General features: G+C 44.7%; 1 protein-coding gene across 2 annotated transcripts in view; it reads right to left on the bottom strand.

Annotated features, from left to right (window-relative positions):
* Positions 1-1,235: 1,235 nt before the first annotated feature.
* The window catches only part of LOC126210347 (speckle-type POZ protein-like), a 61,169-nt gene continuing 49,464 nt past the window's right edge, over positions 1,236-12,940 (bottom strand). For both annotated transcript variants that reach the window (XM_049939562.1, XM_049939563.1), the window contains exon 3: positions 1,236-2,401. In XM_049939562.1, coding sequence (XP_049795519.1) covers positions 1,377-2,401 — 1,025 coding nt within the window. In that variant the 3' untranslated portion in view covers positions 1,236-1,376. The remainder of the gene's footprint in view (positions 2,402-12,940) is intronic.

Here is a 12,940-nt window from a genome sequence, read left to right as displayed (position 1 = left end):
ATTAGGTGGCAGGTTTTGATTCATTTATAGGATACAGGGATAACCATTTAGTCTACAAAGGACGCTGCTACTAAAAAACATGTTTATTCCTTCCTAGAATATTGCTCAAATGTGTGAAACCTATACCAAATAGAACTATCAGGGTACATTGACTGTATTGTGACATTGGTCACAGATTCGTTTTACACACTGCAGAGTGTCACTTAGATGCTGAAAATTTGAAATTGCAGATGCTTTAAGATCAACGCCAACTATTCTGTGAAGAGCTTACAGAATTTCAAGAAATCGTATTACGTGAGGAATGTAAGCACACCTTTAGGGAACACATAGTCAAAATTACGTTAGTTACAATACGAACAGAGGTATTCAAGCAGTAATTGTCCCAGTCATTCACACGTCAATGAAACAAAAAGTAATCCTAACATGTGGAAAGCACCACAGTGTAAGGACAGAAGTAGATAATTAACAACAAAAAGACATTAATATCATTAAATCTATAACTTCCGACAATATAAACATGCTTTTCCATGGTAAATAAACTATCAGAAAAAAATCAAAGCGTCAGACAATAAAGCTTCACAGCTAACACCTATGCTGGCAGCATCGTCAACAGTAAGAGCTGTACTACGTAAATATATTGCGAGAAATCTTTAGGAAGCTTATCCTATAAAATAAATGGTTTTCATACAAATAAATGTACAGGGTGAGTCTAAAAGAAATTTAAAGCTTCAGAATGACGTAGAAATTTATTGAGGTAAGTTACAGAATTGGTAGGTGTGTCAATTTGTAATTAAATATCTCAAGTTTTACATAAAAGTGCCAAGTGTCATTTTGGTTCGATGAGATTACCATTTCTGATGCGGCAAACTTCCAAATGGTAATCAATTTCTTCCCACACTCGTTGCAGAAAATCTCGCATAACTTGTGCAATGACATCGTAGATTTGATTTTTCAGGTCTCCTAAATCGTTTCGCACGATAGGTAGGTACACAGGTCTTTAATTAAACCCCACAGAAGGAAATCCAGTGGTGTCAAGTTTGGGGAGCAAGTTGGCCATGCGACTGGCCCTTCACGGCCAATCCATCGACCTGGGAAGTGATTACCGAGGAACAACCCATCTCAACAAAGTTGTTATGCCAAGAGTAAATTGTAGGCCTGCTTGAATTTTCCATTCAAAATGAAGAATATTTCCTCAGTCAAGCCATGGATTGTCCCACCATTTTAAGATGAGCTGTGGTTTGTATGCTCCAGAATGTTCCAACAATGCACTGGAACAAATAAATATATTATGGCAGAGAAAGTTTAGATGCTGAATGATGCAACTGTTGTTGCAGAAAAGTTCAGATAACAGGCAAAGCTCGATTCTTGTTACTGATTCACCCCATCAGCTCACTGAGACGCTGTATGGCTTCAGGATGAGCAGTTATAACCAAAGCCCATCCAGGAGTGCGCATCACCTGGCAGAGATTGCTTCTGATGAAAAACACCGCACGGTCCCACAGCATGTCGCAGGAGAACAGCAAGGCGTTGGCTGCAGTTTCTGCGGCGTTGTCCACATCCAAGTGGCTGGCGATGTGGGCCTCGCACTGTCGCTTTAGCTGCTGGAGCTGGAATTTGTCAGCAGCTATCAGCAAGTCCCACGGCATGTCCTTGAGAGCCGGCGCCACACCCGTGTACATAAACAGCAGAACCTGCTTCAGTGCTTCGGTCTTCACATCGGTGATCTGCACAAAGCCTTCCTTAGCTTCCTTCGTGTGAGGCTGCAGCAGGGCAGCGAAGTAAGGGCTCCGCACAGACAGTAGTGACTTGTGTGCCTTCAGAACCGAGCCTTCTGTGTGCAGCTCGAAGTCTGTGTGGACTTCTTCACTGTACATCTCACCTACAGCCCTCGCAACATCAGACTGGTGTTCTGCTGTGTCTGCCGTGGGCAGCTCGTCGTGAACAATGCATCGCATGCAAACTTCACACTGCAGTGTTATCTCATTTTCGCCGTTGTCCTCTCCTATACAGTCTGCTTTCCTAACGAGCTGCATTTTGGAGGAGCGTCCTTCTTCCAGTTCGTACCATTCAGATGGAAACACTTCCCGTTTTTCACCACTTGGAAGAATCTCGTCAGCTTTCAGCTTCGCTCTCAATAGCTTTCCCGGTTCACACTTTTCGAGCAAAAAATGCAAAAAAAGTTCACTGTTTTTCTTTGTAAGAACCATACACCATTTACTGAAATTCTGGTGGGTGAACGAAAGGGACTTAATTTCGGCTGTTCCTTCTAGTGTTTTCAGTCCCCTCACAGTCCAGGTTTTAACAAATGTGTAGTACTCAAAGTTTGTACCACTCGATTCCTTTAGAATGGTTGGTATACCAGTTGCTACTTCTGCAATATCAATTGTTCTGAAACCTCCTCCTGCAACAAACAGATGTCATCAAATGATTTTGAACATTTTATCATGCCCTCTGTCATAAATATCTATTATAATGCATCTCAACTTAATTATTTTCCAATTAAGACATATATACAAGGTCACTACCCGAAATATTTTTCTAATGAAACGTGCAATTCTTTCGCTATTTCCGCAAAATGGCAAAACACACACATTTCAGCTGTACAGCTAAATTCAGTAGTGATGAAAAAGTTATTCAATAGCTGCATCAGCTCATTTCGTAAATAAAACCCCTACGTCATTTATGAAATTAATGTGTACTCCATAAAGTTCGTTGTGTCCTATAAGCCACCAGTGTCACTGATGGGTCACTGAATGCCAATATATATGTCAACTTTCTAACTTGTCGATTTATCACTTTATTTCATACAGCTAAACGCCTTTCGCACGTGCTATTGATGAAGGTGAACATATGTACTGCTGTCTTAAATTGACCATTTTTGTAATTCATTAGCATCATGAAAATTTCTACTATTAGATGTTGGTACACTGTGTGAGAGGCTGAATGCTAGTCAGTGTATGTATTGTAAAATTGTATGCTGTATGTAACTCCTTAACTTGTAAAGCCTGTTACTAAGTCACTTGAGTTGAGGTAGGAAAAATGTTCAGAGATAGTTCTTTAGATAAACTGGGTATTTTCTGGATACTATTCAGTCATTTATACGACAACCTATTCTTTTACAAATATCGAAATTGTTTTAAAATGAAAATAAAATAAACTTTCCTTCGAAAAAACTGCTTTCAGAGCTCGTTGGTACCTCAGTTTACATAATTTGGGAAGTTATCTACTAAGCTACTGTTGGAAAATTTCAGTCATTACTGCTCGTCTTGAACTGCTTTAACGGTCTAAATGAATGGTCGTACCTAAGTAACTCGCCACACAGTATTAAACACACATGGCGTTATGAGAAACATTTAACAGAAATTTGCTCAACTGTTACAGAATAGAGTTTTTATTTGCCATTCATCTGCATAAATTATATTTATTTGACCAGTTTCGGTTGTTTCAGCATTCATCAACTGGAGCCAAAAAATATGAGATGTTGGTTTAGAAATGCCCATTTCTCACAGAAGACGTTTTCATACGCCGAATATACACTCCTGGAAATGGAAAAAAGAACACATTGACACCGGTGTGTCAGACCCACCATACTTGCTCCGGACACTGCGAGAGGGCTGTACAAGCAATGATCACACGCACGGCACAGCGGACACACCAGGAACCGCGGTGTTGGCCGTCGAATGGCGCTAGCTGCGCAGCATTTGTGCACCGCCGCCGTCAGTGTCAGCCAGTTTGCCGTGGCATACGGAGCTCCATCGCAGTCTTTAACACTGGTAGCATGCCGCGACAGCGTGGACGTGAACCGTATGTGCAGTTGACGGACTTTGAGCGAGGGCGTATAGTGGGCATGCGGGAGGCCGGGTGGACGTACCGCCGAATTGCTCAACACGTGGGGCGTGAGGTCTCCACAGTACATCGATGTTGTCGCCAGTGGTCGGCGGAAGGTGCACGTGCCCGTCGACCTGGGACCGGACCGCAGCGACGCACGGATGCACGCCAAGACCGTAGGATCCTACGCAGTGCCGTAGGGGACCACACCGCCACTTCCCAGCAAATTAGGGACACTGTTGCTCCTGGGGTATCGGCGAGGACCATTCGCAACCGTCTCCATGAAGCTGGGCTACGGTCCCGCATACCGTTAGGCCGTCTTCCGCTCACGCCCCAACATCGTGCAGCCCGCCTCCAGTGGTGTCGCGACAGGCGTGAATGGAGGGACGAATGGAGACGTGTCGTCTTCAGCGATGAGAGTCGCTTCTGCCTCGGTGCCAATGATGGTCGTATGCGTGTTTGGCGCCGTGCAGGTGAGCGCCACAATCAGGACTGCATACGACCGAGGCACACAGGGCCAACACCCGGCATCATGGTGTGGGGAGCGATCTCCTACACTGGCCGTACACCACTGGTGATCGTCGAGGGGACACTGAATAGTGCACGGTACATCCAAACCGTCATCGAACCCATCGTTCTACCATTCCTAGACCGGCAAGGGAACTTGCTGTTCCAACAGGACAATGCACGTCCGCATGTATCCCGTGCCACCCAACGTGCTCTAGAAGGTGTAAGTCAACTACCCTGGCCAGCAAGATCTCCGGATCTGTCCCCCATTGAGCATGTTTGGGACTGGATGAAGCGTCGTCTCACGCGGTCTGCACGTCCAGCACGATCGCTGGTCCAACTGAGGCGCCAGGTGGAAATGGCATGGCAAGCCGTTCCACAGGACTACATCCAGCATCTGTACGATCGTCTCCATGGGAGAATAGCAGCCTGCATTGCTGCGAAAGGTGGATACACACTGTACTAGTGCCGACATTGTGCATGCTCTGTTGCCTGTGTCTATGTGCCTGTGGTTCTGTCAGTGTGATCATGTGATGTATCTGACCCCAGGAATGTGTCAATAAAGTTTCCCCTTCCTGGGACAATGAATTCACGGTGTTCTTATTTCAATTTCCAGGAGTGTGGCATTGGCTAAACGTAAAATGCAACATAATAAGATTTTGACAAATTCTTAAAAAGAACTCTTGCACTCCTCCAGTACTTCATCTCCTACCTTCCAAGTTACAAGAACTTCTGCTTCATTCCTTGCCAAATTAACGCTCCTGGTAGAAAGGGTACTGGGGAGTCATGTGCTAGCTACAGTCTAGGTGATTATTTTAATGAATTTTCACTCTGCTGCGGAGTGTGTGGTGATATGAATCTTCTTGGCAGATTAAAACTGAGCGGCGGATCAGGACTGGAACGTGGGACATTTGCCTTTCGTGGGCAAGTGCTCTACCTACTGAGCTGTCCAAGCACGACTCCTGAGCTGCCATTACAGCCTTACTTCCACCAGTACCTTATCTCCTACCTTCCAAACTAGGTTGGAGTCCTGGCCCGGCACACAGACTTAATCTGCCAGGAAGTTTCATATCAGCGTACTTTTCCCCGCAGGGTGACGACTGATTCTGTGACATCGTTGTTCCAAATCTAAGTCCTGCGCTTCTCACAATGAAAATATTTATAAAGTTTGCCACACCTGTGGCACAGTGCGAGCGTACGTGGACGAGTTGTCTACTTACGGGCTTGACTCCACTTTCAGTGGTCCACAGTGGCGGATTTCGTTCAGAACGCCCTGCTGTGAACAGCTGGTGCCCGCATCCGCCTCGAGTATCTATACCCATCTTTTTAATGCGTTTCCAATCAGGACTTTGCAGTGACCTGATAATTTTCCACTGCGAAAGGATATTTTCCTAAGTAAAGCGCAGTAAAAGTGTCTCCTTAACTATTGAAAAAAGAAAAAAAAAAGAAAAACCGAATCTAATTTTTTGAAAGAAGTGACTCGTGCGCCTGTGTGCTCCAAACGGATAATTCAGAAATGGATTGTGGCTGAAATGTTTATGATACAATAGACAAAAGATACACCATACCTTCAACTTCTAGGCTGTACAACATACTAAAAATGCAAGACTAGAAGTCAACATAGATACACAATCTACATATTTTCTGCAGCATTATACACAACTTTGCTTTTTACCAAAATAATACAGCCAGTATTTTAAATAGAGGAAGGTGACTCTACTGAAATCATACTGCACGTGTAATTTCAGAGGTCTCTGCCAAGTTCAGACCTTCTATCTTTATTTCTTGTCCCTTATTAAAAAAGGAAAAATATACAATAACAGAAAAAATATTTCCTATTCCCTTCTGAAAATTATGTAAATATTATTTATTTCCATACACTGCAATACAGTGATTGTAAAGTTACTGCAAAACAGTTATAATTACTAGGTCTACAACTTTGCTTCCGCCGTTTTTTATCGAAGTTCGAGACTTCATTGTGAAAAACTTACAGAATATTTACGATTCAAGTATTGACCGTCGCTGACCACCGCTTTCTCCTAGCTTTCGGGCAGCATACAAATCCCGCAGTGTATAAATTGGGCATCTTTGGAGAGGAGCCATGAATCGATCCAATTTTGCACTTGTTCTTATGACCAGAAGTGCTAGTCAGCTAGGTCGTGTGCCACAGATCAAGAAAGGTGGCAGTCTGAGGGAGGAATATCCGGAGAATGCAGCAGGTGGTGTAGAACTTCCCATTTCAACGTTTCCAAGTGTGGTTTGACGTGATTTTCGACTTGGCGTCGTGCACTGTATAAAATGACTCTTATCTTAATAATATGAATATTTATGTATGTGTTTGGAGAGAGAGAGAGAGAGAGAGATTGATTTTTTATTGAGGTACCTGAATTTTGGTTGCTGCCTCCTTGAATGATCAGCTTCTGCACCAGTTGGTGATATGATAATTTGGAGGAAGTCATTGTTCTTTAAGGTTTAAAATACGACTCTTTTAGTTATTTTAGTTATTACGGATAGCTTTGAGCCCACGTTTTCGTAGCTTTTCATAACTAAGGGACCACTGTTGTGAGTGAAAAAGATCATACAACAATCTGCTTTTCGTGAGAAAAGGAGATTGATTGACACACAAACTTCCTTCAAACTACATGTCCTGCTACATCAAAATTGGTCAGTGGAGTTCAGCACTATACTATTTTACAAGAACATAATCCAATTACTGTAATTAAGAAATTATGAGAGGTTGTTACTTATAGAATGAAAACTATAGAGAATGCATTTCCTTTTCTGTATTTTAGTGAACTTTGTACACTTACAATTCTGTCGATTGATAGACAGCAACGACAGTGAAGTTCACCTCCTTTTACAAAAACAAGATATTTCTATTTTTCACTTCCAGAAAATTTGTAAACATAAATTTTTGGCGTCTCTTACACATACTTTACTCGGTTTTATCACTAAAATATCAATTTTCATTAAATGCAACAGTACGTTCTGAGCGACGGCCTAACGACACGTTCTGTTTCCACAAGATACATATTAACAGTCCTCTTCTTTTTCTTGATAAATCAGTTGTCTTTTTTTTTCAGAGTCCACACTCAAAGATTCTCTAATACTGTCGTTCCGTGGATTGCGCGTTAAAGAGTTTCTTGCTGTCCAGCTCCGCTTCACTTCACTTCAAGTACTTTTTGAATCACATTTACATTTACGGAGTTTACATACATTACTGAGCTTCTCATAATAAAATCAGGCACAAATTAGTTAAAAAAAAAAAAGCAGTGAGGCACACATAACATTACAACTGTCTTGCTGCAAAATCGTCTTTTCACGTCTATCGCTGTATTGTGGCCGTTTGTCTTTCAGTGATCGGCTCACACACGTAAATTGCTTTCGATAACGATCTCCTGTGATTGTTCCCGTCGGTTGCAGTAGCATCGAAAGCGTTCTCTCTTTCACAACCATGCCGGTCTTCAACGTCAACTACGGTCGCAGGTTCGAATCCTGCCTCGGACATGGATGTGTGTGATGTCTTTAGGTTAGTTAGGTTTAAGTAGTTCTAAGTTCTAGGGGACTGATGACCACAGAAGTTAAGTCCCATAGTGCTCAGAGCCATTTGAACCATTTTTTTTTCAACGTCAAAATCAACGTTCTTGAAGCACGGAAACCATTTTCTGCAAAATTCTATCACTAAAAGGCGTCTCATCATAGGCCTTGCCCGTCTTTTTATGAGCGTCAGCCTCAGATTTCTTCACACCAAGAAAGAAAATTAACACCTCCCGTAGATGACGAGAATTGGGCTCGTAAGTTGACATATTCAGCCGAGATGCAATCAAAAATCGACTAATATTTTGATGGCGTTATGTTCTCAAATACCTAAGCTTACTGTATGACACTTACGACCAACGACTTACGCCACTACTTTCCACTAATGCCGTCTACTGCAAAACAGCGGAAGCAAATTTGTAGACCTCATACACTCCTGGAAATTGAAATAAGAACACCGTGAATTCATTGTCCCAGGAAGGGGAAACTTTATTGACACATTCCTGGGGTCAGATACATCACATGATCACACTGACAGAACCACAGGCACATAGACACAGGCAACAGAGCATGCACAATGTCGGCACTAGTACAGTGTATATCCACCTTTCGCAGCAATGCAGGCTGCTATTCTCCCATGGAGACGATCGTAGAGATGCTGGATGTAGTCCTATGGAACGGCTTGCCATGCCATTTCCACCTGGCGCCTCAGTTGGACCAGCGTTCGTGCTGGACGTGCAGACCGCGTGAGACGACGCTTCATCCAGTCCCAAACATGCTCAATGGGGGACAGATCCGGAGATCTTGCTGGCCAGGGTAGTTGACTTACACCTTCTAGAGCACGTTGGGTGGCACGGGATACATGCGGACGTGCATTGTCCTGTTGGAACAGCAAGTTCCCTTGCCGGTCTAGGAATGGTAGAACGATGGGTTCGACGACGGTTTGGATGTACCGTGCACTATTCAGTGTCCCCTCGACGATCACCAGTGGTGTACGGCCAGTGTAGGAGATCGCTCCCCACACCATGATGCCGAGTGTTGGCCCTGTGTGCCTCGGTCGTATGCAGTCCTGATTGTGGCGCTCACCTGCACGGCGCCAAACACGCATACGACCATCATTGGCACCAAGGCAGCAGCGACTCTCATCGCTGAAGACACGTCTCCATTCGTCCCTCCATTCACGCCTGTCGCGACACCACTGGAGGCGGGCTGCACGATGTTGGGGCGTGAGCGGAAGACGGCCTAACGGTGTGCGGGACCGTAGCCCAGCTTCATGGAGACGGTTGCGAATGGTCCTCGCCGATACCCCAGGAGCAACAGTGTCCCTAATTTGCTGGGAAGTGGCGGTGCGGTCCCCTACGGCACTGCGTAGGATCCTACGGTCTTGGCGTGCATCCGTGCGTCGCTGCGGGCGGTGCGGTCCCCTACGGCACTGCGTAGGATCCTACGGTCTTGGCGTGCATCCGTGCGTCGCTGCGGTCCGGTCCCAGGTCGACGGGCACATGCACCTTCCGCCGACCACTGGCGACAACATCGATGTACTGTGGAGACCTCACGCCCCACGTGTTGAGCAATTGGGCGGTACGTCCACCCGGCCTCCCGCATGCCCACTATACGCCCTCGCTCAAAGTCCGTCAACTGCACATACGGTTCACGTCCACGCTGTCGCGGCATGCTACCAGTGTTAAAGACTGCGATGGAGCTCCGTATGCCACGGCAAACTGGCTGACACTGACGGCGGCGGTGCACAAATGCGGCGCAGCTAGCGCCATTCGACGGCCAACACCGCGGTTCCTGGTGTGTCCGCTGTGCCGTGCGTGTGATCATTGCTTGTACAGCCCTCTCGCAGTGTCCGGAGCAAGTATGGCGGGTCTGACACACCGGTGTCAATGTGTTCTTTTTTCCATTTCGAGGAGTGTATTTGGGAATGACTGCAAAGTGAAAGTGACGTTACACAGGTGCACTTGGGATGGGTGACTCGTGAGAGAGCTACAACCAAAACCATTCGGCGACGCTGACTGATAACAGAGCGCTTTATTGCGTAGGGACTTCAGAAAGTTACTCATGTAGTCCGCACGCAAAGACCATTAGGCTACAGTGTGACGCATTGTCGGCAGAGAGTACATGTTTCGGGTTTACTGCAGAGACGGTGTACTTTGGTACGCATAGAACGAGCGTCATAGTGTGGGCATGAAATACCGTGGCAAACGGACACTTCTTTACTTCAGAGATGAATTACCCCAGACTATGCGATTCTTGTGGACAAAACGTCTAAACTGCAGCAGATTCACCCTGAAATGGACCAAATGAAATGTCGCGTTTTAGCGAGCTGGTGCCAGAAATATGACCAAGACGGCGCGGACTTGGGAGATACTTATCGTGAAGTCCAAGTCTTGCACCTTGCGATCTCCACGTTTCCGGCAACCTCGAAGAACAACTGGCGATAAAGAGAGTTTCCACCGACGAAGAGCTTCACACAGTAGTTGTCGAATGGCTCCGTGGCCACATTTATATCGTCGAAAATCTACAACAACTGACAGGACTTGCCGACCATTCTTTACAGAGACTTGATGAGTATGTTTAAAAGCATGGTCATGTATCTGTGTGACTTTGAAGTATGGTGCAGCATTCAATAAAACGCTATTTGGCGTGCCATCATACTAAAAGCTTGAATACCCAGTACTGATGTTTCGCAATAATATTTCTTTAATACGAGGGCCGTTCAGAAAGTAACCTCCGGTTGATTTAAAAAAATACACCAAGTTAAATAAAAATATTTTAATATATACATCTTACAACTACATCTTTGCACTATTTTTCTACATAGTCTCCATAGCGATTGAGGCACTTATCGTATCTCTTCACAAGCTTTGAAATTCCTTCTGCATAAAAATCACCCGCTTGTGCCTGGAGCCAGCCTGTGACCGCATCTTTGAGCTCTTCGTCGTCATCAAACCGCTGTGACCCGAGCCATTTCTTCAAATGCATGAAGAGGTGATAATCACTTGGCGCCAGGTCTGGGCTGTAAGGTGGATGGTTGATAACGTCCCACTTGAAGGACTCAAGAAGGGCCGTTGTTCTGCGAGCAGAGTGAGGACGGGCGTTATCGTGCAAAAAAACGATACCGGAAGTCAGCATACCACGGCGTTTGTTCTGTATAGCCCGTCGTAACTTTTTTATTGTTTCACAGTACACGTCTTGATTAATGGTCGTACCACGTTCCATGAATTCAACCAACAACACCCCTTTGGCATCCCAAAACACCGTTTCCATCAGTTTTCTGGCAGAAAAATCTTGCGAGGCTTTTCTTGGTTTGGTAGGCGAATTTGAATGTGCCCACATCTTTGATTGTTCTTTTGTCTCAGGGTTCACGTACTTAATGCAGGTTTCGTCACCGGTCACGATTCTGTTTAACAGTGGTTCTCCTTTGTCCTCATAACGTGACAGAAAGTCTAATGCAGAGGCCATTCTTTGAGTTTTGTGGTGGTCGGTAAGAATTTGGGCACCCATCGTCCACAGAACTTACGGTAACCCAATCTTGCTGTCACTATCTCGTACAAGAGAGTCTTAGAAATCTGTGGAAAACCAGTAGACAACTCCGACATTGAGAAACGTCGACTTTCACGAACTTTTGCATCAACTGTCTGAACGAGTTCGTCAGTCACCAATGATGGTCTACCACTCCTCGCTTCATCATGAACGTTTTCTCGTCCACTTTTAAATAAACGTACCCATTCACGGACAACTCCTTCACTCATAACTCTTGGTCCGTACACGGCACAAAGCTCACGATGAATAGCTGCTGCAGAATATCCTTTGGCTGTAAAAAACCTTATGACAGCACGCACTTCACATTTGGCGGGGTTTTCTATTGCAGCACACATTTCAAACTGCCACAAAAACTAAACTAGCGCAGGTACGACGTTCACTCGACCACGGCTTGATGCCGACTGACCTGTTGAGTGCGTGAACGCACAGATGGCGTCACTACTCCCCCCACAACCCGCACTGTGACCAACCGGAGGTTACCTTCTGAACCGCCCTCGTAGTTAGTTATTATCGCACAATCAGCTTAACAGCTAATGCATCGAAGCTGCTTACAAGAATAATATACAGAAGAATGGAAAAGAAAATTGAGAATGCGCTAGGTGACGATCAGTTTGGCTTTAGGAAAAGTAAAGGGACGAGAGAGGCAATTCTGATGTTACGGCTAATAATGGAAGCAAGGCTAAAGAAAAATCAAGACACTTTCATGGGATTTGTCGACCTGGAAAAAGCGTTCGACAATATAAAATGGTGCAAGCGGTTCGAGATTCTGAGAAAAGGAGGGGTAAGCTATAGGGAGAGACGGGTCATATACAATATGTACAACAACTAAGAGGGAATAATAAGAGTGGACGATCAAGAACGAAGTGCTCGTATTAAGAAGGGTGTAAGACAAGGCTGTAGCCTTTCGCCCCTACTCTTCAATCTGTACATCGAGGAAGCAATGATGGAAATAAAAGAAAGGTTCAGGAGTGGAATTAAAATACAAGGTGAAAGGATATCAATGATACGATTCGCTGATGACATTGCTATCCTGAGTGAAAGTGAAGCAGAATTAAATGATCTGCTGAACGGAATGAACAGTCTAATGAGTACACAGTATGGTTTGAGAGTAAGTCGGAGAAAGACGAAGGTAATGAGAAGTAGTAGAAATGAGAACAGCGAGAAACTTAACATCAGGATTGATGGTCACGAAGTCAATGAAGTAAAGGAATTCTGCTACCTAGGCAGTAAAATAACCAATGACGGACGGAGCAAGGAGGACAATAAAAGCAGACTCGCTATGGCAAAAAAGGCATTTCTGGCCAAGAGAAGTCTACTAATATCAAATACCGGCCTTAATTTGAGGAAGAAATCTCTGAGGATGTATGTCTTGAGTACAGCATTGTATGGTAGTGAAACATGGACTGTGGGAAAACCGGAACAGAAGAGAATCGAAGCATTTGAGATGTGGTGCTATAGACGAATGTTGAAAATTAGGTGGACTGATAAGGTAAGGAATGAGGAGGTTCTACGCAGAATC

Source organism: Schistocerca nitens, chromosome 10 (assembly GCF_023898315.1).
Source record: "Schistocerca nitens isolate TAMUIC-IGC-003100 chromosome 10, iqSchNite1.1, whole genome shotgun sequence".
In the NCBI taxonomy this organism is placed as follows: Eukaryota; Metazoa; Arthropoda; class Insecta; order Orthoptera; family Acrididae; genus Schistocerca; species Schistocerca nitens.
The sequence above is the reverse complement of the archived record's forward strand: the minus strand, read 5'-3'. Positions and strand labels throughout refer to the sequence as shown.